Here is a 25,223-nt window from a genome sequence, read left to right on the forward strand (position 1 = left end):
GGCTGGATCACATTCTTGTGTCCTACGCTGAGCGCTTACGTCGGGGTTTCTAGGCAAATCTCACAAAAATGTGATTCAAACGAAACCCCCCCGAGGGAACCATCTACCATAATGAGGCGCATGGAGACACTTCGTACTCCGTTTGGCGTCTGCTCTGGTGGTATCCATCTTTTTAGACATGCACACACTCGTGCGCTATAAAGACACATAAAATAATGGGACACTTCTGGAACACATCCAAAGTGACTCCATCTGCTTCATAAGTGAGTGGTTCCATCCGGGGCTTTGTCTGAATCACGGTTTTGGGTAACTTACATGGAAACTCCGACATAAGAACTCAGTGGAGAGAGCAGGATAACTGTGAGCAGAGCCTTTGTCCGATTTTTAGGAGGTATAATGAACAATAGACAGCAGCACAAGAATAGTTCTTATTTTTATTTTTGTGCGGTTCACTGTGCGGTATAAGTGATAAGGTGGATTTATTCTGTGGGCCGATGCGATTACAGCGATTTATATTGTTTTTAGTTTTTGCTGTTATCACACAGAAAAAAAAGCTTTTTTATTTTTTGGCGAATAGAGTTGTATGAGGGCTTATTTTTTGCAGGACGGGTTGCAGATTTTTTTGGTACCATTTTGGGTTACATTGTATTTTTATCGCTTTTTATTCAGATTTTTGAAACACAAAAACCAGCAATTCAATTATTGTTTTTTTACAGCATGGTGAACAGCGCAAAAAATAAAAAAGTCTTGTCTGTCGAAAAAGACCCTGGTGGGGTGCGGAGTCTCAGCACCTCAATGTCCATCGATCAAAAACGTCTGACATTTCCGAAGCGGATTGGTACAAGTGCATCCATCACTGCATTTCAACAGAATTATATTCTGTCCTCACTACATATGGATCATGGTTTTATGAGGTCTATTAAGCATCCGACTACTCATGCACCATCTTTTATCGGTGGCATTTCAGGAGAATGTGGCACTGTGAAATCCAATTATCTGGACTCAAGCGGCATTGACCAGGAGACCCCGATCCAAATCCAAAAAAGCTGGTCTCCAATCACAAAAATGGGAATGTGTTACAATGTTTTGACTTTATGTTAAAAAGTTTATTATTGTATAAAATTAAATAACGTATTGGTTTTTGTTTTGCTTTTATACTTTTTTTTAACGGAGCTGCCATTTAAAATTTGATGCCAAGTGTCAGAGAACGGCAGTCATACACAGAGAATACAGCAGTCCCGTGCCATAAGAGACTGCGGTTGGTACCCCCATCTTCTATGCTGTGGCCATATCAGAACTGGAATATAAGTTGGTATGCGTGTGTAAAGAGGTTACTTGGATGCAGCAGCGCAAACAATGGGGAAACTGTGGTAATCAACCAAAACTATTTGTCTAACTCAGAGAGAAAATTTGTGGAGGCAGTGATGGGAATCATATACGAGGGTCGTTATGTGTCCCCCCAGGATGTGCATAGAGACATACTGAACCCGCTGAAGAGCGCTGTAATTACAGCCACAGATGTGGTTACAACGCAAAATGAAAAAGCGTGGACTGTGTCAAGATATTTGACCAAGTCAGAATTAGGAAAACCTGGCATGGGGCTTTTATTTTTGAAGAGATCTGTAGGAAGGTAGTGGGACGGCTCTCTCCCTCCACTCTGGGTCTTGCAAGTGACCCATGGCCACAATTCACCTTAGGCCAGTCTCACACGTCCAGATAATTCCGGAACCGGAAAAATCGGTACCGGAGTTATCCGTGTCCGTGTGCTCACGTGGCACATCAGTGTGGCACACGTGCGGCAGCCGTGTGCCGACTGGGTACCACATGGACCGTGCAGGAGACAGCGCTAGAGATAAGGGCTGTCCCCTGCATCTGGTGCTGAAGCCGGAATTCATTCACTGGAGAGAAGGAATGAAAAATCATTGTTTTTTTTATTTTTTTTGTGTTTAAAATAAAGATCCTTGTCACCACCCCCTCCCACCTCCTGTGCGCCCGCCCGCTGGAAATAAAATACTTATCCAGCTCCCTCAATGCTTCCTCTCAGCGCCGCAGCTTGTCCTGTATGAGCGGTCACGTGGTGCCGCTCATTACAGTGATGAATATGCGGCTCCACCTCCCATAGGGGTGGAGCCGCATATTCATCACTGTAATGAGCGGTACCAGGTGACCACTCATATAGGAAGAAGCTGCGGCGCTGAGAGGAAGCATCGAGGGAGCTGGGTGAGTATTTTATTTCCAGCAGGCAGGCGCACAGGGGGTTGGAGGGGGGTGGTGACAAGGATCTTTATTTTAAACACAAGAAAAAAAAACCAAAACAATGATTTTTCATTCCTTATCTCCAGCGAACGCTGCTGGAGAGAAGAAATGAATGGCGGCTTCAGCACCACAAGCTTGGGGGACAGCGCTTACTGTAGCGCTGTCTCCTGCACGGCACACGGACAGCATCCGTGTGCGGTATGTGTTTTACACGGACCCATTGACTTTAATGGGTCCGTGTGATACGTGCGCTCCCACGAACACTGACATGTCTCCGTGTTTTTCAAACGGACACACGGTCCGTGAAAACATGCTGACATGTGCAGAGACACATTGATTTTAATGTGTCTACGTGAGTCAGTGTCTCCGGTACGTGAGGAAACTGTCACCACATGTACCGGAGCCACTGACGTGTGAAACCGGCCTTAAGGTGATGGTTGGGTGTGTCAGTGTTAGCTTGCAAGCAGCAAAGCAGGAGGTTCTGTGTATGCCTGTATGAGCATGAACACAGACCAGAGCCAGAGAACGCAAAGCCGTTACCACATGTAGAATCTGCTGAGTTTTGGGATGCCAGTTAAAGTGAACCTATCATGTCATTGGTAGCATCTAAAGTGTCTCCAGTGCGTTGTTAGTCATGCAGTGTGCATCACTAACATGTTTTTTTTCCATTAAAATCACTGCTATAATCCTTAGTAAAAAGCGCTTTATGTAGTTATATCTTAGCTGCTCGTTAAGTCAGATGGTGTGCTTCATTGCATTCCGCCAGGGTTGTCACTACCCACGCAATTTAAATTCCGTTCCCAAGTTTGCGCCGACGTCACTTGAAATCCTGCGCTTGCGCAGTGTGTAGTGGGTTGCCGCACTTGTGCATGGATGATCAACGAGCCACGCATGCGCCGTGACCAGGGTCTTCCCACGCGTGCGCACTGAAGCTGTGAGTTGTTCCCAACTTCACTGGCTCTGTAACACCTCCACATAATAGTACCATCCCATCAGGTCACAGCCTTTTGACTTATCCAGAAACATGCACATGGCTGCTGCTTCCCTTAAGGTGTCACTCTTAGGTCCAGAATGGATTAGAATGTCAAGGGTCAACAAACGGGATTGCAGTGGTATTCATAGTCCTACAGATGGCGTCCTTGTATATATCCAAAAGGTCATTGTGTAAGAGTATGTCAAGGACAGGTGCAAACTTCTTTCCCCCCTACTAAAAGTGAGGCATTTTATGTATTCCAAGCATATTGTTCGGTTTTACAAGTATTTTTATGTGGATGCATTTTGATAATGCTTTACTGTGTGTTAAAATAGGGACAGTATAAGGATAAGACTGAGGGACCCTTTCATGACCTTTGGATTCTCCATTTTTCAGTGTTCGTTTTTCACTTCCCTCCTTCCCAGAGCCATAACTTTTTTTATTTTTCCGTCAATATGGCCATGTGAGGGCTTATTTTTTGCGAAACAAGTTGTACTTTTGAAAAACATCATTGGTTTTTGCATGTCGTGTACTAGAAAATGGGAAAAAAAATTGTAAGTGCAGTGAAATCGCAAAAAAAGTGCAATCCCACACTTGTTTTTTGTTTGGCTTTTTTACTAGGTTCACTAAATTCTAAAACTGACCTGCCATTATGATTCTCCAGGTCATTACGAGTTCATAGACACGAAACATGTCTAGGTTCTCTTTTATCTAAGTGGTGAAAAAAAATTCCAAACTTTGTTAAAAAAAAAAAAAAAAAATTGTGCCATTTTCCGATACCTGTAGCGTCTCCATTTTTCATGATCTGGGGTCAGGTGAGGGCTTATTTTTTGCGTGCCGAGCTGGCGTTTTTAATTATACCATTTTGGTGCAGATACGTTCTTTTGATCGTCCGTTATTGCATTTTAATGCAATGTCGCTGCAACCAAAAAACCGTAATTCTGGCGTTTTGAATTTTTTTCTCGCTACTCCGTTTAGCGATCAGGTTAATCCTTTTTTTTTCTTGATAGATCCGGCGATTCTGAATGCTGCGATACCAAATATGTGTAGGTTTGATTTTTATTTATTGTTTTATTTTAAATGGGGCGAAAGGGGGGTGATTTAAATCTTTATATTTTTTTTCACATTTTTTTAACTTTTTTTTTTTTTTTTTTTTTTTACTTTTGCCATGCTTCAATAGCCTCCAGAGGCTAGAAGCTGGCACAACTCGATCGGCTCTGCTACATAGCAGCGATCATCAGATTGCTGCTATGCAGCTGAATAGCAGGTGTGCTGTGAGCGCCGACCATAGGGTGGAGCTCACAGCTTCCGGCGATCAGTAACCATAGAGGTCTCAAGGACCTCTATGGTTACTATGCAGAAGCATCGCTGACCCCCGATCATGTGACGGGGTCGGCGATGCGCTCATTTCCGGCCGGATGCGCCAGTTAAATGCCGCTTGCAGCGTTTGACAGCGGCATTTAACTAGTTAATAGCGGCGGGTGAATCACCATTTCACCCGCCCCTATTGCGGGCACATGTCAGCTGTTCAAAACAGCTGACATGCCCCAGCTTTGATGCGGGCTCACCGCCGGAGCCCTGCATCAAAGCGGGGGATCTGACCTCGGACGTACTATCCCGTCCGAGGTCAGAAAGGGGTTAATGTAGATAGGAATGGGAAGTGCAGTGGAAGGCATTGTAGTTTAGGAAGTTAGATAGTTTAAGACTGAAGTTTACGCTTTAGGGAATTTCCCAGTTGGGAGGGGTAGGAGTAGTTATAGTTGGGACGCTTCCTGGTTTACAGCAGTTAGTGAGATGGATGGAGATAAAATTATTTCATATAAGAGTTCGGTGGGAGCAAAAGTTCAGGGCCATAGGGCTAAAAGTCACACGAATACGAGGAAAAGGGAGCAGTAAAAGATCGGCAGCTACCAGGTTCAGTGGGATATCCCAGAAAGGCAGAGGGCCAACAGTATGGAAAACGTATGGAGGAGCCAACCTTACTTTAGCCCCCAGATGGGAAAACGAATGGGGATCCGTAAGCAAGAGCTGGGTCGGAATATTGGGAAGCTGGGGCACTGGGTGGTACGTCTCAAGGGCAACTATTGTCAGGAAAGAAAGGGACAGCACAGAGAAGCAACTATGACTAATGAAAACTACTGTGCGGTACCTGTGGCTGAACTCAACTTGTTAAGAAAAGTGAATATGTTTATAATGGACACAGTGTGTGATTCAGTGTGTGGTGGCATCTGTAACCGGGACCGTGGAACCCATGGAGATCTTTTTGTGGGGTGCCAGGGTGTGGAAACACAAGAGCCCCTCGCCAATGACTAGCACCCTGGCCACCTTACAACTGTGTAAAAAAGGCCAGAGGACAGGTTAAAATTCCAATAGGGCTGGAATCATGATGTCCATCAAGAACAATGGTTTTAACCCAAACACCACAGGGGTTATGTACCGTACTTTCCAAAAAGCCAGACAAGATGTGCGCTCTTTGTTCTATTAACAAAACAAAGGACCAAATTCCACACAACACAATTGCCTTCCTGCCTCAAAACGTTTTACTCGCCAGGTATCGATGTATACCCAGTCCACACCGCTGACGTGGTCGCTGCAACTAGTGAACCCCATCAGTGCCAGGCGCACGTCAACGGACATTGGGCAGAGGCTCTCTTGGACTCAGGGAGCCTAGTAATACTCATCCATTGGTCATTGATATCCTGGTTAGATCCCACTTTTGGGGAAATCGGGGTCACTTGTATTCATGTGGAACTCTGGGAGTATCCGACAAGGGAGGTTACATTTTCCATCACATGCGGGGAGGTTAAACATGTGATAGGAGTAGTAAAGGCCTTTCCTTACGTGACTATTTTGGGAAGAGATTTTCCCCTGTTCTTATCCCTACAGGAGAGTAAAACTGACCCTCCCAAGGTAAAGGTCTGTCCAGGTGCAGGACCTGAAGATCCCAACTCAGGGATACCTGCCGTAGAGGTCACCCTCATAAGGAAACAGTGTAAACCTGATAGGGTTTCCCCTAGAGGTGTTGGCAGGAGATGTGAAGGAGCTGGAAGTATCCCTGGGTACTTTTGGGACAGCTCAGATTCAGGATCCCACAATGGCCCGGGCCCAGGAAAGAGTGATGAAGATAAATGGAGTGGCTCAGCAACATGGGGCAGGGGTGGTTTACCTCAAATGGCGATTAACCAGGAGTTGCTATACTGGGTTGCCAAAATATGGGATGAAGTAGTAGAACAGCTGGTAGTGCCCAAATCGTACCGCTGGGCGGTGGTCAAGATGGCCCACAAACACATGCTGTGTGGTCACCTAGGGCTTAAAAGACGCAAGAGCATATTGTAAAATGGGTCTTTTGGCCCGGGATCTATGCCGAGGTTCAGATGTTTTGTGAGTCATGCCCAGAGTGTCAGCTGACCACAACCACTGCAAGTTTCCGTAGTCCAAAGGTTCCTCTGTCAATTATAGAGGTACCGTTTGAGCGCAGTTCTATGGATCTAGTGGGTCCAATAGTAAAGTCAGCCCGTGATCACCAGCACATTAGTGGTAGTAGACAATGCTACTGATTACCAGGAGGCAATTCCACTTCATCGGACCTCGGCTAAACTTATTGCCTGGGAGATGTTTGACAAGTTCTGCCGCCTTGGGCAACCGAATGAGATCCTTATGTATCAGGAGATTCTGTTTATGTCCAATGTGACAAAGGAATTGTGTAAACTGTTCACTTTCCAACAATTGCGCACGTCCGTGTACCAACCACAGGCAGATTGGCTAGTGGAAAGATTTAACAAAACCCTTAAAACTATGGTAAAAAAGTGGTCTCCAGAGATGGGAAGGATTGGGATAGGTTACTGCCCTATTTAATATTTGCTGTCTGGCAGGTACCGCGGTCTTCAACGGGGTTTTCTCCGTTTGAGATATTATACGGCAGACATCCTAGGGGTTTGCTGGACATTGTGAAAGAGACATGGGAACAGGAGCCAATTACCCACTCCCCATAAAAGTGTGATAGAGTATGTTGCGAGTATGCAGAATCGGGTCGCAGTGGTGATGCCTATAGTAAAGGAACATCTTATGGATGCCCAGGCAGCGCAGAGCCGATCGTACCATAGAAAGGCCACAGTCAGATCCTATTTTAAAGAAAAAAAAAAGGGAATCGGGAATTGGTTTTGGTGCCCACCGCAGTAAGCAAGCTCACGGCCAACTGACAAGGGACATATGAAGTCCGGGAAAAGGTTGGGGAGGTGAATTACAGGGTATACCAGCCTGTGAAGAGGAAACCAGAGCAACTATATCATGTAAATCTGTTAAAGGCATAGAAATACCAAGAGTGTATGGTAACAGACTAGATTCTGGTCTGATCTATTTTGGACCCAGGAACAAAGTAAAGAAGTAAGCGACAGGAGGCTCGGAAATTAGTGCAGCAGAACACGGACGTGTTCTCGGAACTGCCTGGCCGTACATCGGTGATCCGACGTCACATGACACTATCACCGAGCCTCAGGTAAGGGTACGAATGAAGCCGTACAGTGTGCCGGAGGCAAGCCATCGTGGAGGATGTGAAAAAAAATATGTTCCAGCTAGGAGTCAGAGGAGTCCAGGAGTGAAAGGACTACCCAAATTGTAATGATTCTAAAACCGGACGGATCATTACTTTTTTGTAACACGTTCTGGAAATTGAATTGTGTCAAAATTTTACCTTTTGTCCAATACCCTAGGTGGTTCAGCTGATTGAGAGACTGGGACAGGCCCAGTACTTATGACACTTGATCTAATGAAGGGTTACTTGCAGGTGCCTCTGAAAGAGTTTTCCAAAGAAAAGACCGCCTCCTTCATAACACCGGAGGGTCTCCATCACTGTCATCTTGCCTTTTGGGTTACTGGAGACCCAGGCCACAAATGCTGATGGATATAGTTTTAGAGCCCCATCAGTAGTATGTGTCAGCGTACTTAGTTGATATTATCGGTAATAATGACTGGCATACCCACGTGTCCCAGGTACAAGCTGTAGTGGATTCGCTTAGAGCCGCAAGCTTGATGGCGAACCCAAAAAAAAAACAAAAACATGCAATAGGTCTCAAGGAAGCCCATTAATTGGGGTACGTGATGAGCTGTGGGATTATCAAACTCCAAATAAACAAGATCAAGGCCATGGAAATCTGGGACTGGCCTCATACTACTAAACAGGCAAGAGCATCCCTCGGTATAAATAGGTATTACAGACGATTTATATCTAATTTTGCCAGGAGCTTGTCACCTTTAACCGATCTCTAAGGGTATGTGCACACGTTCCGGATTATTTGCGTTTTTTTGCACTTTTTTTCGGCGGTAAAAATGCATACATTATGCATCCCATCATTTCCAAAGCATTCCCCAATTTTTGTGCACATGTTGCGGATTTTTCCACAAAAAAAAAAAAAAAAAAGCATGCGGAAAAATACGCAGCATGTTCATTAATTTTGCGGATTTCCCACAATGTTATTGAATTGGGAAGCGCCGGAAAAAAAAATGCAAAAAATCCAAACAAAATCTGCACAAAAAACACAACAAAACCGCGAGAAAAACACGAGCGGATTTTATGCGGAAAATCTCTGCATAAAATCCTGACGTGTGCACATACCCTTAAAGGGAAGAAAATCAGTCATAGTCCGGTGGAATCCTCAGGTGGAGGAAGCGTTCCAGTCCATAAAATTGGTGCTGTGCTGACAGCCCGTCCTCACCAGCCTCAATATTAGGACGTTTATTGGTACATACAGAATCCTCTGAAGTAGGTTTAGGAGCGGTTCTGTCACAGGAAGTACACGGAGAGGAACATCAAATCACCTACTTGAGAAGGAAACGTGTAGAGAAACTATAGCGCAGCGGAGGAGTGCTTGGCCATTAGGTGGGCCGTGGGGCCCTACGCTATTACTGGGGCAACAATTCCGTTTGGAAATGAACCATTCACCCCTGGTCTAGATGAAAAATGCCAAGGAGAGGAATGCGTGGGTCACCAGATGGTTTTTGTTGCTGCAAAACTTTAGTTTCACGTTGGAACATCGAGCTGGGATGTGGCTAGGAAACGCAGATGCCCTGTCACAGGTATGGCGACAGGTGTTAAACCCCCAGATCTGAACAGAGGGAGGCAGTGAAGGGAATCCTACATAAGGGTTGCTATGTGTCCCCCAGGATGTGTGTGGAATCATACTGAACCCACTGGAGAATGTTATAATTACAGCCACAGCTGGGGTACAACTCAAAATAAAAGTGTGGACTGGGTCAAGCTATTTGATTAGGAAAATCGGACATGGGCTTTTATTTTTGGAGAGATCGGTAGGAAGGTAACACGAACGATCTCTCCCCTCCACTGCAGTTTTTGCAAGTGGCCCATGGCCACGATTCCCATTTAAACTTGCAGGGTAAGGGTTGTGTGTCATTATTGATTTGCAAGAATCAGCGCAGGAGACTATGTATGGCTGTCTGTGTGAGAGTGAACACAGGTCAGAGCCATAGAGCGCAAAGTCATTACCGCACCCACGAGTTACACGGTGGTGCAATCACCCACGGCAAACCCCAGTTCACATCTGTAGGCAGACCTTGGAGTAGTTTTATTTTAGGCCTGCACTGGATACAATTTCATTCTATCACCTGTAATCTGAGCGGAGCTGTCAAATCATTGCAGCTACTCCACTGAGATCATAGTAATGAGCACGAGCCCAGGCGCCAGTAATCGTCACTAGATGACGTCATCACTGCTGCAGGGCTGGTGCCTGGACCTGCGCTCATTTCCGATTAGCCTGACCTGAGTGGAGCAGCCTCAATGATTTGACGGCTCTGCTCAGATCCCAATAATTGAGCCACGAGCTGTGTATCTAATCCTATCACGTGCTATACTGACTGCTGAACAGTAATTTCTGCAAGCTAAGCACTGCAACAGCAATGATACAACTGCTTTGTGCAGACCTTTATAGATCAGTGAAGAAGTTCAGCACCAACAGAATTGGTACTGCCGGCCTTTCTTGGTGACACAATCCTCATCTTGGCATCACTTTGCAACAAAATGGCTCAGCCCTGTGATCCTAAACTTCATTATCCCTTACCCTTTTACAATCGCGCTGATGGGGAAGGGACGAGTGACATCAATCACACGTCATCAGATCCCACCCACATGTACTGCAGTTGTAATGTGAGCTAACAGTACACTGGGCTTTCATGGCAAACTTAACAGCTGCTCCCCCTGGTGTTTAACCCCTTCATGACCGTGGGATTTTCCGTTTTCGTTTTTCACTCCCCTCCTTCCCAGAGCCATAACTTTTTTATTTTTCCGTCAATTTGACCATGTGAGGGCTTATTTTTTGCGGGATGAGTTGTACTTTTGAACGACATCATTGGTTTTACCATGTCGTGTACTAGAAAACGGGAAAAAAATTCCAAGTGCGGTGAAATTGCAAAAAAAGTGCAATCCCACACTTGTTTTCTGCTTGGCTTTTTTGCTAGGTTCACTAAATGCTAAAACTGACCAGCCATTAGGATTCTCCAGGTCAGTACGAGTTCATAGACACCTAACATGACTAGGTTATTTTTTACCTAAGTGGTGAAAAAAAATTCCAAACTTTGCTAAAAAAATAAATAAAATAATTGCGCCATTTTCCGATACTCGTAGCGTCTCCATTTTTCATGATCTGGGGTCGGTTGAGGGCTTATTTTTTGCGTGCCGAGCTGGCGTTTTTAATGATACCATTTAGGTGCAGATAGGTTCTTTTGATCGCCCGTTATTGCATTTTAATGCAATGTTGCGGCAACCTAAAAAAACGTAATTCTGGCGTTTCGATTTTTTTCTCGTTACGCCGTTTAGCGATCAGGTTAATGCTTTTTTTTTATTGATAGATTGGGCGATTCTGAACGCGGCGATACCAAATATGTGTAGGTTTGATTTTTTTTTATTGATTTATTTTGATTGGGGCGAAAGGGGGGTGATTTAAACTATGTTTTTTGTTGTTTTTTTTTTCACATTTTTTTTAACTTTTTTTTTTTTCACTTTTGCCATGCTTCAATAGCCTCCATGGGAGGCTAGAAGCAGGCACAACCCGATCGGCTATGCTATGTAGCAGCGATCATAAGATCGCTGCTACACAGCAGAATTGCAGGTGTGCTGTGAGCGCCGACCACAGGGTGGCGCTCACAGCTGCCAAGGATCAGTAACCATAGAGGTCTCAAGGACCTCTATGGTTACCATTCAGAAGCATCGCCGACCCCCGATCATGTGACGGGGGTCGGCGATGACGTCATATCCGGCCGCCCGGCCGGATGCGGTAGTTAAATGCCGCTGTCTGCGTTTGACAGCGGCATTTAACTAGTTAATAGGCGCAGGCAGATCGTGATTCTGCCCGCGCCTATTGCGGGCACATGTCAGCTGTTCATAACAGCTGACATGTCCCGGCTTTGATGCGGGCTCACCACGGAGCCCTGCATCAAAGCAGGGGACCTGACGTCGGATGTACTATCCCGTCCGACGTCAGGAAGGGGTTAAAAGTAGACAGGGGAAAAAAAACTAAACTTTTTTTATACCATAAAATTAAAAAAAAAAAAAAAAAAAAAAAAAAAAAAAAGAATTTAAACCATTAATACTTTACTTTTTTTTTTTTTCTTCAATTGTTGGGAGAAAAAAAAAAAGTTGGGGAATAAGATAATCCCTTTAACGTCCAATGGCGGACACAGGCTCTGGCGATGAGCCCGCACCTTTTCCAGCATAAGCTGACATGTGCCCAGAACAGCCGCAGGTGGAATCGCGATCTACTTGTGGTTGTTAACATGTGAAATGGCGCTGTCAAACGCTTACAGTAGCATTTAACATGCACGCGCAGGAAGCCCATCATTAACCCCGACCATGTCACATGACCCCCAAGTAAGCATATCTGCTGCAGCCCTGCTCTATGTAGCAGCAGCAGCAATCGGACAAGTGCAACTTCTAATCTCCCACTATTGAAGCAAGAAAAAAAAAAAAAAAAAAAAAAAATGTTTCTAAAAATATTACAGAAATATAAAAAGTTCAAATCATCCCCACTTTTGCCCCATTCAAAATAATAAAAAAAATATCAAATTTACACATATTTGGTATCGCCGCGTTCAGAATCGCCAGATCTATCAATATAAAAAAAAGAATTAATCCAAATCGGTAAACAGCGTAGTGAGAAAAAGAAATAAAGACACCAGAATTCTCTTTTATTGGTCGCTGCAACATTGCAATAAAATGCAATAATGAGCAATCAAAAGATTGTATACACACCAAAATGGTATCAATAAGAACATCAGATCGGTGCACAAAAAATGGAGACGCTACAGGCCTCAGAAAATGGCTTTTTTTTTTTAACAAACTGTCATTTTATTTAACCACTTAGAAAAAAAAACCTAGACATGTTTGGTGTTCATGAACTCGTAATGACCTGGAGAATCATATCAGGTCAGTTTTAGCATTTAGTGAATGTAGTAAAAAAGCAAAAAAAAAAAAAAAAAAAAAAGTGGGATTGCACTTTTTTTGCAATTTCACCGCACTTGGAATTTTTTTTCCCCGTTTTCTATTACATGACATGGTAAAACCAATGGGGTCGTTCAAATGTGCAACTCGTCCCGCAAAAAAAACAATCCCTCACACGGCCATATTGACGGAAAAAAAAAAAAGTTATGGCTCTGAAGAAGGGGAGCAAAAAATGAAAATGCAAAACCAAAAATACCCCTGGTCGTTAAGGGGTTAAAGTGAATGCGTTGCGATTTTTATATTATTAATAATTTGCTGGCAAGCGTCTGCACACGGCACTTGCATACAGCAAATATAGCAGTCCCAGGCCATAGGAGACTGCCGTCCGTCTCTGACCACATCTATTGTACTGTATGAGCCGTAAACAGGATACACCCCTCGGTGGACAGGGACAGTCACCATTTTATTGGAGCCCTGCACCATGCATATAACTAGAATTTCCCACTCAATGCTCCCGTAGAGTTCAGTGGTGACAGGAAGGACGGGCAGCGGCGGTGTCCACAGGTCAGCAGCCTGGCTACTGGGTTGTTCTCAGCGCTGCAGTCCTGCTCGGAGATCTGACATCTCCCAGCCTGCCAATACCAGGCTGGCCGACCTGCACGCACTACTTTTGTCACCAGATATGAAAGATATCATCAAGCTACTGTGCTCCAGTGATTCAGCTGTTAAGTCAGTGTATAGGTATGCCCCACGGTCAGTAAACGCTGCGGGTTGGACGCTGAGTACATCCGCAGAGGCCAGATGTTACAGCATAGTGGACATATTTCTTGAAATCCCATCCACTACATGTTAAAAGATGCCCCCGGCTCACCCGCATAAATGGACATGCGGCACATTTTTCCAGACCGCAGCATGTCAATTTATGCAGTGGAGACGCTCAGTCTCGGCTGCATAAATTACCCATTCACTACCATTAGATGTGGAAAGAAACGCATTATCTTCTTAGTCACATGCGTACTAAGCGAAAAAAACGCAGCTTACTACGCATGTGTACTAATTTAAATAAAGGTGTACCTGGTTTCGGCCAGAAGTTCACGTACACTGCAGTTCTCGTGATGAGCCGATCAGAAAAACTGCAGTGCACGTGACCGCCGGGGACATCTCCAGTCACACGCGAAGTTCTCACGGTCAGCTGACCGCGAGAACTGCAGTGCGCGGTCCCAAGTTATCTCCGGTGATCATCTCCGCTGTGTCTGGATGTCCGGCTGGATGGTGGCATAATGCCAAAGACATCCAGAGGGCTTCGGTGGAATAGGCAATGCAGTAAGTATGGTTTAATTAAGATCTACTAAAGGAGTGTGTCTTTATTTCAATTAAAGGACTATATTCTACCATGTAACTATAGGATTAGTAGTGGATAGGTGTCTTATAGACGCTTCTCCATTACTAAGCCGTGGGCTTGATTGTATTGTCAGGTGACATCAACCCCACAAATATTACCACTGCTGCAGGGCAAGTGGGAAGAGCCAGGTAAAGTGCCACAATTGGCGCATCTTTGTGCAGCGCCCCAGAGTCCTGGTCGTTGCAGTACTGATGCTCCGCCGCTAAGGGGGGCTATGGTACGTCTGATGGCACTGAAGGAGTTCATCTGACCAGGTATCACAGACACCAATACATTTCACAGTCTGGCCTCCAGGGGGAGCTAAGGGTACTATGCATTAGGCCACTCCTCACATACTGGTAAAACTGGGGGTTGGATAGGAAGTTCGACAGAAGCTGACTGGGAATCGAACAGGCAACATCCTGTGGCAGAGGGTGTTGCGGGGAGAGACTCAGGGGGGTCCTTGTCAGGGGTGGGATCCTGACAGAGGCCTAGCGAACAGAGAGAACGTTACGGGACCGTGCCTGCACTACATCGCGGCGGTACCCCAAGAAAGGACAAGAAGCGAGGTTTATTGTGCTGAGTGAGAAACGAGATCAACGCAACAAGGAGAATACCAGTGGGAGTCGTGCTGTAAGACGAGGCAACATCCTTCTGAGGCGCGCAACCGGTGGCCGGAACGCCGAGGAAGTATAGAGCTCCAGGCCTAACTTGAAACCTACGGCAGGACAGTCAGTTATAGGCGGGCTGTCTCACACAAATCACCTACGAAGACATAGGGGGCAACAACAGGAGAAGGGCGACTCTAGGGTCCAGGAAGAGCTCCGAGCCTCCCTGTCATACGGGTGCGTCCTAGCCATATCATCTGGGGGACGAAGAAGAACATCATAGTCGAGTTGTGAGGGAACACGAGAAACAGACACAACAGTTGTGAGGACTATCCCGTAAGCACAGCAGGGGAGGACCACAACACATAGCGCTAGAAGGTAGGCACAGATTTCCACCTGCAAAGGGAACTCTGGAGGTGCCATCGGACCGGCCGGACTTGCGCAGCCCGGTTAACCGTATTCCGGACTGAGGATCCTGAAGCCTTCAGTAAAGAGACTGCAACCTGGTGTCCGTTATTTACTGCGACCGGCACTTCACCGCACCATAACATCATCACCATACCTCCACCTTTATTGTGCACCCCTCAGCAGGGTCACGGACCGGGTCTAGCCACCGTGACAACCCCAGAGCAGAGACTCAGAGGCCCGGTACCGGGTACCCCTCGGCCCTGCGGCAGTGGGGGCGCTGCATTTGGATGTGCCAATTGTGGGGTGGCTGCGGGCTGCTATTAGGCTGGTGAGGGCCAAAATCCATGGGCCTTGCCAGCCTGAGAATAGCAGGCCATAGCAGTCTGCTTTTTCCTTGGCTGGTTAACAAAAATAGGGGGATCCCACTAACCATCCAAGGTAAGCAGACTGACATTATCAGGCTGGTAAGGTTCATGGCTACCAGAGTGAAATACCAGTCCAAGTAGTCTGCTTTACGCCGGCTGGTTAACAAATATAGGGGAACCACACACTTTTTTTTTTTAATTATTTCATTAAAAAGCTCTCTTTGTGCTTTCCTCCACTTCCTGTGTCACGTACGTCTGGCTAGGTCACAAGATTCACCATTAAATTAGCACACGTGTAGTAAGCCGCGTTCCCGCACTTAATACGCATGTGACTAAGAAGATAACGCGATTTTACTGCATCTATTGAAAGTGTATGAGTAATTTACGCAGCAGACACTGAGCGTCTCTGCCGCATAAATTGATAAGCTGCGGTCTGGAAAGACGTGCCACATGTCAGTCTCTGCGGGTGAGCCGCGGGCATCGGTGCACACATAGTGGATATGGGATTTCTTGAAATCCCATCCACTACGCTGTAACATCTGGACGCTGCAGATGTACGCAGCATCCAACCTGCAGCGTTTACTGACCATGGGAACATACCCCAATATATCTGCAAACAGGAAATCATTTTTGTTTGATCGTGTGCACATACCCTTAAAGCCTCCTTCAGATGTCAGCAATGCAGGGACATCTGAAGGAGGCGTTACACCAGCATTACTCAACTCAAGTCCTCTAGAGCCATAATGCCATCACAAGTGCAATACTAGAAATATGACCCATTGGTCACTCAAGTAGAAATGAGCGAACTTGTTAGAAAACTAAATAGCTAAACAAATTTGGCGCGAATCTGGCACCTTTGGATTCGGTGATCGTTTTCTGAACAAGTTCGCTCAGCTCTACTCTTGAGGACTGGAATTGGGGGAACACTGGCGGAGCAGACCGGGTATCTAACCCCTTTCATGTGTGATACAGTCCGCTAAGCTATGTGGCTAATTCCATCATGTGTGATGCATCACCAACTATCAGCTCTCTGACACGGGCCACGACTCGGCATCACTCTGCAGTCACCAACAGAAAAGTCTCCGCAAAAGGATAAGGGATGATGTTTAGGATCACAGTGCGAACACCCAGCAGGGGAGAAGGGACGTCAGACGCACGCCCCCACATTTACTGCAGCTGTAACCCGAGCTAGCAGTACAAGAAGTTCAATGAAAAAAAGAAGTTTTAATTTAAAAAAAATAAAATAAAAATTTAAATTGAAGACGCGGACGTTTAAAAACAGAACCACAAAGTGCAAAAAGACAACATGGCAGAGAGGACGAATGCGGGCAATATAGTATAATGTGTAATACGGTGTATTGTGAATATACATGTACTTATATCATACCTTGCATTGTGCATTTATGTCCATTCCTGCAACATATTAGTACCAAATATTACAGATTGCACTATATGTCGCCTGCACGTCTTCCTTTTGTCCATGGTGGTTCTGTTTTTAGCCACCAATATCTTCAACTTTAAACAGGTCTGTCATTAAAAAAAAAAAAAAAAAAAAAGGAAAAAAATGTAGTATTTTCTCCATTTAGAGCTTTTGAACTCCATTCCTTCTAGGCTTCCATTATGGTTTTGCGTTTGCATCATTATTAGATTCCATCTTAACTATTTCAGTGTCAGTATTGATTTAGACCATTGATAGTATGGATACCGTCAGTCCCATTTTGACGGCAGCTGCTCCCCCTAATGTTTAAAAGTTGAAATTGTCAATTTTTTTAAATCACACTAATACTTAACTTTTTCAATTGAAAAAAAAAAATAAAAAAATTATATATATATATTTCTGACATTCCTTTTATATGCATTGTCAATCTTAAAGAACTTTGATCACTACTATTAGAGGGAAGGAAAATCCAGCCGGCCCTTGCACAGTGTGGAGGGATGACGGGGAATAACATTTACATTGGTGTATCACGTGAAGTGACGGAATACATGCACCTCTCCAAAAAGACATGACTCCGTGCAGCCTGCTGGGCCTCCATGTGCTGCAGCGTCATGTCAACAGTGTAAGAAAAACATGTGTTGCCCATAGCAGCCAATCACAGTGCAGCTGTTACAAGAGCTGAATGAAAAAAAAAAAAAAAAAAAAAAGGAAGCTGTGATTGGTTGTCATGGGCAACATTGCGTTTTCCTTACACTGTTTATATAAATCTGCTCCAATCACAGTGCAGCTTTCACTTCATTTTCCACCCCTAAAAGATAGAAGCTGCAAAGTAATTACCGGTAGTCCATAAAGGCAACCAAAACTGCACTTCAAAGAACAGGGGGTCTCAGGTCCCGCTACTGCCATTCCATTCACTAAGGGACTGAAGGAGACACCATATCATTTCTATAGAATGGCAGCACGAATAATCAATCTCCACTTCATTCAAAAGATGAGCGGGGGTCCTAGCAGTGATCAGACAAGGATGGCCTATCCTGTTAAAAAAAAGGATTGTGAAAAAAAAAAAAAAACCACATGGTTGCCAACTTTCAGAAACAGACCCCCCCCCCCCCATCCCTCACAAATATGGGTTGTGTATCTGGTATTGCAATTCTGCCCTATTAAAGTGAAGGGAGCTGCAATACCGCGGCACAACTCAGTATGAAGGGGTGGCGCTGTTTTTGAAAGAAAGCAGCCATGTTTTGTTTTTTTTTCCTTTCCAACTCTGGACAACCCCTTTAATTTAGATTTAAAAATTTACCAAATAAATTGTGACTATGTCTTGGTTGGAGCCAATCTAACAAAACACTAAAATAAAAAAAAAATTACATCCATCCATACATCGTGACTCTTATCCAATTATTTCAGCCAATATATGGCCCCGGTAGTCAGATGCCAAACATGCACAAGACCGCTGAGGTCCACAAAAAAAAAAGAAAAGAAAAAAAAGACCAGATAAAAACACTTGCTGGGAGTTGTAGTCTTACATGAACTGAAGGTAAATGCATTATTAGACCAGTCGATGTCCAACTACAACCCACAAGGACTGAAATCTTGAGAGTTGTAACAGGAGTCATAGTTGGAGACCCACTGGTCTAATAATGCATTTACCTGCAGCTATCCAGCCCATGGAAGACTACAACTCCCAGCATGCAGTTATTGTTGTCTGAAGTTATAGTGTAACAGCTGCAAATTCACAGGTTATTTATAAAAAAAAACAAAAAACAGAACGATCCCCCTATGCACAGAAAACAATATATAGAAGCACCATATACAGTAAAATTGGAAGTTTATTGGAACACATGGAATCCATCGTTTCCGGATATTCACAACTAATGTCTGAACATACAAACCCAAACACAGTCACAACGGCTCATCACGATCTGTAGCACTGACCCCAGAACTCATTGTGTGCCATCATTACTGATCGGATACAGTCATTACACATTATAAAATGTCACAGAGCCTTGTCTGGTAAGGCTAGATCACATCTCGGCAGATGGGACACATATGGACTGAGGCATGAAAGACCACAAAGCAGGGTTATTATAGATTGGGGGGGCGCGAGCTAACAGTCATACAAAAAAAATTGCAGTCATCGATTCATCCACTGGTCATAAAGGGTAACTTATCATTTGAACAGATTTTATAGAGCATGATCAATGGGGGTCCAGGTCCTGAGACCACCACCTATCACTCAATAGCGAGTCTATGGGTCCGTACCCCAAGCTCTGCCAGACCCAGAGTATGACGCTCTGCGCGACCGCTTCTGCAGATGTGCACACCAGAGCAATGTGAAGAATGATCGGTGGGTGTTGCAGGACCACCCTCCCCCCCCCCAGTCGCACTGGTGAGCAACACACATATAAAAGCTGTCATATTATATTCACCCCTTAAGGACATTAAAAAACAAGAACAATATAAATGCATTTCTCTTTAAAATTTGATCCCTGGGACTCAGCTGCAGAGGGAAGAACATAAAGGGGTTGTAGGTTTCAGCACCACTATCGACAATGCAATATGTCTGGTGTGGAAGCCACAAAACCAGCGGCAATGTTAAACTCTCCAAACACAAAAGTTTTTGCACGATTGCATTCTTCCGTCAGTGCACGCTGGGCTTTGTAGTTGCACATCAGTAGAAAGATCACAGGCTGGAGAGCGTGTTAAACATTGGCCTCAAACCTGCAGCTCTCTAGCTGTTGTAGCACTACAATTCCCAGCATAGCATGATTGCGTGCATTCATCAGGGCATGTTGATGCAAAACTACAACACCCAACATGCATTAAAAAAATTGATTCCAAAAACCTGTTGCCAAACTACAGTTCCCAGTGATTTCTTACACGAGGCATGTTGGGAGCTGTAGTTTTGCAACAGCTAGGAGGCCATATGGGCGGCAGACCAGTGCTAGAAAAGTTAGTAAAAACATAAGAACACAAGTCAAGCATGTAGGCAGCCACAATCCTATCAGAGTACACACCTAACCCCTCTAACGGCAGGATTAACCCTCTAAAAATGCAACAATCATCAGTGCAATTGATGGAAAAATGTTCTGCACAGAAAAACAAAAAGGTCAACTACGAAAAAACACCAGAATATGCATAGATGATGACACCTGCACTACAGAAGAACATATATAAGAGCTATGAAAATACAGAACTGGATACAGACGTAGCAGCAAGTCTGGAGAAGAGGAGAAAGAATTACGCCCCAACGTGGGCGAGAAACTATGGCCATATCCTGGACTCCGTAGTCTCTGCTCTACCGTCCGCTCTCGTAACCTGGGAAGAGCTGGCCGAGGATGCTCTGCAGGGGCTTGTTCACCCTCATGTCATAGTTCTTGCCCAGGTCGTGTCGGCAGGCCGGACAGCTGTACACGGAGGCCTTGAAGGAGCGGTCCAGGCAGCTCTTGCAGATGTTGTGCAGACACTCGGTGGTGATGGGCTCGTACACCACCTCCTGGCAGCAGATGCACAGGAAGGTCTCCTCCACCTTGCTGATGAATTTGGGGCCCTCCTTTAGATAGGACATGGCCTCATTCCACAACTTGGCGTTCAGCTCGTCCTTTTTGATCAGCTCCTTTTGCTCCGGGGTCAGCTGGTAGCGTTCCACTTTAGTTTTCTTCGGGGTTCCAGTAGAAGGGGTCAGAGCTTTGGCGTTCTCCGAGTTCCTCTTTCTCTTGCCTTTGCTCGGAGTCTCCTCCACACCGGCGTTTTCCTTCTCCCGCTCCTTGTTGGCCACAGACTCTAGGTAGCCCTCAGGGTACTGCATGGTGAGGCCTAGTTTTTTAATGCGGTCTTTGCCCTCCTTGGACCATGGCGCCGGCTCGTCGTCATCTCTCTTTAGCAGGTAGCGCCAGACAAGGAAGCCGGACTTGCCCTTCGCAGGCCAGTATTTCACCACTTTGTAGATGCCGTCGTATCGGTTACCGTCCTCGGGGGCAAATTTGCTGTGTTTACGCCCCTTGGCATTACGCACGACACGCACGGGTTTACCCGCTTTCCAGTCCTTGGCAACGGCCCCTTGCTTGTCATTGATGGGGGCGTTACAGTTCATGGCTAGTGCTCGGTTTGTGTTGGTCAGTTTCTGGTCACATGACTGCTCCGCTGTCCGTTTGTTACCGGAGAGGTCACGACCTCCGCTCCCGGTGTAGGTAAACTCAGTCCCGTTATCAACATCGTCCTCGTAACCACCAGCCAGGACCAGAGAATAGGAGCCGTCATGGCTTCTCCCATGGATGCCCGCCACATGAGGCCGGTGCACACCCGCCTCGCTAACCTGCACCCTGAACTTCCACATGGTGCCAACGGGTACACCGGGTATCTTGCCGTAGTGATTGGACGGGACAATGGTGCACTCTCTGGAGCGCCCGACGCACGCCATGCCTTTCCCCCAGTCTCTATGGCACGAGGAGCTGGCAGACGCCATCTTGGCTTTCTTCTTGCTCTCCTTTAGCTTTTCCCCGGCCGACACCACCTCGCTGGTATCGTTCCGGCACTCGGGGCAGTACCAGTCTTCGTCATCTTGGGGGAGCGAGGCCAGTGGAGGGTCCAGGCAGTAGATATGGAAGGCCATGTCGCACTCATCGCACAGCAGCTGCTCCCCGGGGTCCTGTTTGCCCCCGCAGACGTGGCAGGCGCACATGCGGCACTTGACGCGGGGGTTGTCCTTGCAGTGCTTACACTCGGGACCATTTTGGCGCCTCGGGGGTGGCTCGGATGACAGATCGGAGCTGCCAGGTTTCTCGATCTTATAAATCTCATCCACAAATTTGATCCTGCAGTCGTCCAGGGAGTCGCCCGCCTGCCCCAGTAAGACCCTGGCGTACAGCTCCTTCACGGTCCGAGTCTCCCTCTTTCGGAGGATCTCGGCGTCGTACCAGTAGCCCTTCTCCTTGGGGTCGTCCGGGTTGTAGTTGAGCATGACCACCAGTCCGGCCCGCAGCTCCTCCCAGGGCAGCGTGCTCCGGGCCCGGGGGCGCACGTCCGGGCCCCTCAGCTGCACCACCCCACTCTCAGGATACTCCTCATACTTTATATGGTAGATGACGTCATCGGCGGGGTCTCCGGGGCTTCCCCGGGTCACGTTCACCACCTCCGCCTCGAACCAGGCGCCCATGTGCGGGTCCCGGGCGTCCACCGGCTCCTTTATCCGGTACAGGCCGCGGGCGCTGGGCTCCTCCTCCCCCGGCTCAGTCTCCGACATCGGGGAGTCGTCGTCGGGCTCTTCCGCCGTTACCGGCACCGAGGGAGGAGGCGGCGGGAGCTGGCGGAGCAGCAGCTGCACGATGTCATTCAGGCCGACGCTGTAGTCAAAGAGCGTGTGCCCGTCCTCCATCTGCTTCCCCCGGTAGAAGAGCCGCTGCCGGTCCTGCTCCGCTCCGAACACCTCCTGGATCCGCTCCCGCAGCTCCTCCACCTTGGTCAGCTTAGACAGGGAGTCAATGCGGTGAGTCTCCCGGCCGTCCATGGTGCGCACCTGGATCCACATGATGGCGGCGGCTACTGTGGAGCGACCGCTGCAGACTCCGGACAAGTGTGTGCAGAACTCCCGCGCTGCTGCCTTGGCGCGGTTTATAGTTTGGCGGGAAGCAGACTCGTGCGCCTGTGATTGGCTGCATGAGCAACGCTGGGCGGGGTTATAGCTGATATCCCCGCCCCTTCACGGTTACGTCATCCATTCATTTCCGCATTGTTTCGGTCGGCATCCGGAAATCATTAACCCCTTCACGTCCTCGCTGGGCGTGAGGAGAGGGGGAGGGGCCGTGTTTGGGAGTTGTGCCAAAACAAAAGCCTCGCGCTCCGTTACCGTCTGCTGGGCGGACACACGAGAAGCAATGTGTGGTGCAGCGAGGCCTGCCAGCTCCTGGGCAAGGCCACTGCGCCCCCTAACCAAGTATTAATGACCCCCGAGTGCTCCTTAAAGCAATGGATCAAGAACGCCCCCTTAAGAAAGTATTAGGCTGAGGTCACACTTGGCGTAAGACAATACGCCACGTATTATACGTCCGTACTACGGCCGTAATACGGAGAAATGTTCCCAAAATAGTGATCCGTAGTCAGGGTGTGTCAGCGTATTTTGCGCATGGCATCCTCCGTAATAAATTAGTAAAACAACCGCTGTGTTTATTTCATTAAAATACTTTTTAATCATGTGTGTGTGTGTTTTTAACCCTTTCATACAATTGGATTAATAATGGATAGGTGACATAATTGACGCCTCTCCATTATTAATCTGGCTTAATGTCACCTTACAATAGCAAGGTGACATTAACCCTTCATTACCCCATATCCCACCGCTACAGGGAGTGGGAAGAGAGTGGCCAAGTGCCAGAATAGGCGCATCTTCCAGATGTGCCTTTTCTGGGGTGGCTGGGGGCAGATGTTTGTAGCCACGGGGGGCCAATAACCATGGACCCTCTCTAGGCTATTAATATCTGCCCCCAGTCACTGGCTTTACCATTCTGGCGGAGAAAATTGCGCGGGAGCCCACGCCAATTTTTTCCGCAATTTAACCCTTTATTTTAGCAGCTACAGCGCTGAAATTTTGCACATACACACTACTAACATTAGTAGTGTGGAATATGCAAAAAAAATGGGGATATGAGATGGTTTACTATATGTAAACCATGTCTCATATCCTGTCGGGTTTGTGCAGGAGAAATGAAAAGCCGGCAATTGAATTACCGGCTTTTCTCTAACACCGCTGCGTATTTCTCGCAAGTCACACTGCTGGTCCGTGTGGAATCCGTATTTTTCTCGCCCCCATAGACTTTCATTGGCGATTTTTTTGCGCAATACGCTGACAAACGCAGCATGCTGCGATTTTGTACGGCCGTAGAAAGCCGTATACAGGTCCTTCTCAAAAAATTAGCATATAGTGTTAAATTTCATTATTTACCATAATGTAATGATTACAATTAAACTTTCATATATTATAGATTCATTATCCACCAACTGAAATTTGTCAGGTCATTTATTGTTTTAATACTGATGATTTTGGCCTACAACTCCTGAAAACCCAAAAAACCTGTCTCAATAAATTAGCATATCAAGAAAAGGTTCTCTAAACGACCTATTACCCTAATCTTCTGAATCAACTAATTAACTCTAAACACATGCAAAAGATACCTGAGGCTTTTAAAAACTCCCTGCCTGGTTCATTACTCAAAACCCCCATCATGGGTAAGACTAGCGACCTGACAGATGTCAAGAAGGCCATCATTGACACCCTCAAGCAAGAGGGTAAGACCCAGAAAGAAATTTCTCAACAAATAGGCTGTTCCCAGAGTGCTGTATCAAGGCACCTCAATGGTAAGTCTGTTGGAAGGAAACAATGTGGCAGAAAACGCTGTACAACGAGAAGAGGTGACCGGACCCTGAGGAAGATTGTGGAGAAGGACCGATTCCAGACCTTGGGGAACCTGAGGAAGCAGTGGACTGAGTCTGGTGTGGAAACATCCAGAGCCACCGTGCACAGGCGTGTGCAGGAAATGGGCTACAGGTGCCGCATTCCCCAGGTAAAGCCACTTTTGAACCATAAACAGCGGCAGAAGCGCCTGACCTGGGCTACAGAGAAGCAGCACTGGACTGTTGCTAAGTGGTCCCAAGTACTTTTTTCTGATGAAAGCAAATTTTGCATGTCATTCGGAAATCAAGGTGCCAGAGTCTGGAGGAAGACTGGGGAGAAGGAAATGCCAAAATGCCTGAAGTCCAGTGTCAAGTACCCACAGTCAGTGATGGTGTGGGGTGCCATGTCAGCTGCTGGTGTTGGTCCACTGTGTTTCATCAAGGGCAGGGTCAATGCAGCTAGCTATCAGGAGATTTTGGAGCACTTCACGCTTCCATCGGCTGAAATGCTTTATGGAGATGAAGATTTCATTTTTCAGCACGACCTGGCACCTGCTCACAGTGCCAAAACCACTGGTAAATGGTTTACTGACCATGGTATTACTGTGCTCAATTGGCCTGCCAACTCTCCTGACCTGAACCCCATAGAGAATCTGTGGGATATTGTGAAGAGAAAGTTGAGAGACGCAAGACCCAACACTCTGGATGAGCTTAAGGCCGCTATTGAAGCATCCTGGGCCTCCATAACATCTCAGCAGTGTCACAGGCTGATTGCCTCCATGCCACGCCGCATTGAAGCAGTCATTTCTGCCAAAGGATTCCCGACCAAGTATTGAGTGCATAACTGAACATTATTATTTGATGGTTTTTTTGTTTGTTATTAAAAAACACTTTTATTTGATTGGACGGGTGAAATATGCTAATTTATTGAGACAGGTTTTTTGGGTTTTCAGGAGTTGTATG

General features: G+C 46.4%; 2 protein-coding genes across 3 annotated transcripts in view; both read right to left on the bottom strand.

Moving 5' to 3' along the window:
- The window catches only part of LOC143783389 (1-aminocyclopropane-1-carboxylate synthase-like protein 1), a 50,085-nt gene extending 32,521 nt beyond the window's left edge, over window positions 1-17,564 (bottom strand). For both annotated transcript variants that reach the window (XM_077271807.1, XM_077271806.1), the window contains exon 1: window positions 17,429-17,564. In XM_077271807.1, the coding sequence (XP_077127922.1) occupies window positions 17,429-17,520 (92 nt within the window). In that variant the 5' untranslated portion in view covers window positions 17,521-17,564. The remainder of the gene's footprint in view (window positions 1-17,428) is intronic.
- Window positions 17,565-18,685: 1,121 nt separating this feature from the next.
- On the bottom strand, window positions 18,686-22,493 carry LOC143781541 (E3 ubiquitin-protein ligase UHRF1-like). The gene has a single exon (XM_077268180.1). It carries the CDS (start codon window positions 22,399-22,401, stop codon window positions 20,173-20,175), a length of 2,229 nt encoding a protein of 742 aa, XP_077124295.1. The 5' UTR covers window positions 22,402-22,493; the 3' UTR covers window positions 18,686-20,172.
- Between the last annotated feature and the right edge of the window lie 2,730 nt (window positions 22,494-25,223).

The sequence above is a fragment of the Ranitomeya variabilis genome, chromosome 6 (assembly GCF_051348905.1).
Source record: "Ranitomeya variabilis isolate aRanVar5 chromosome 6, aRanVar5.hap1, whole genome shotgun sequence".
In the NCBI taxonomy this organism is placed as follows: domain Eukaryota; kingdom Metazoa; phylum Chordata; class Amphibia; order Anura; family Dendrobatidae; genus Ranitomeya; species Ranitomeya variabilis.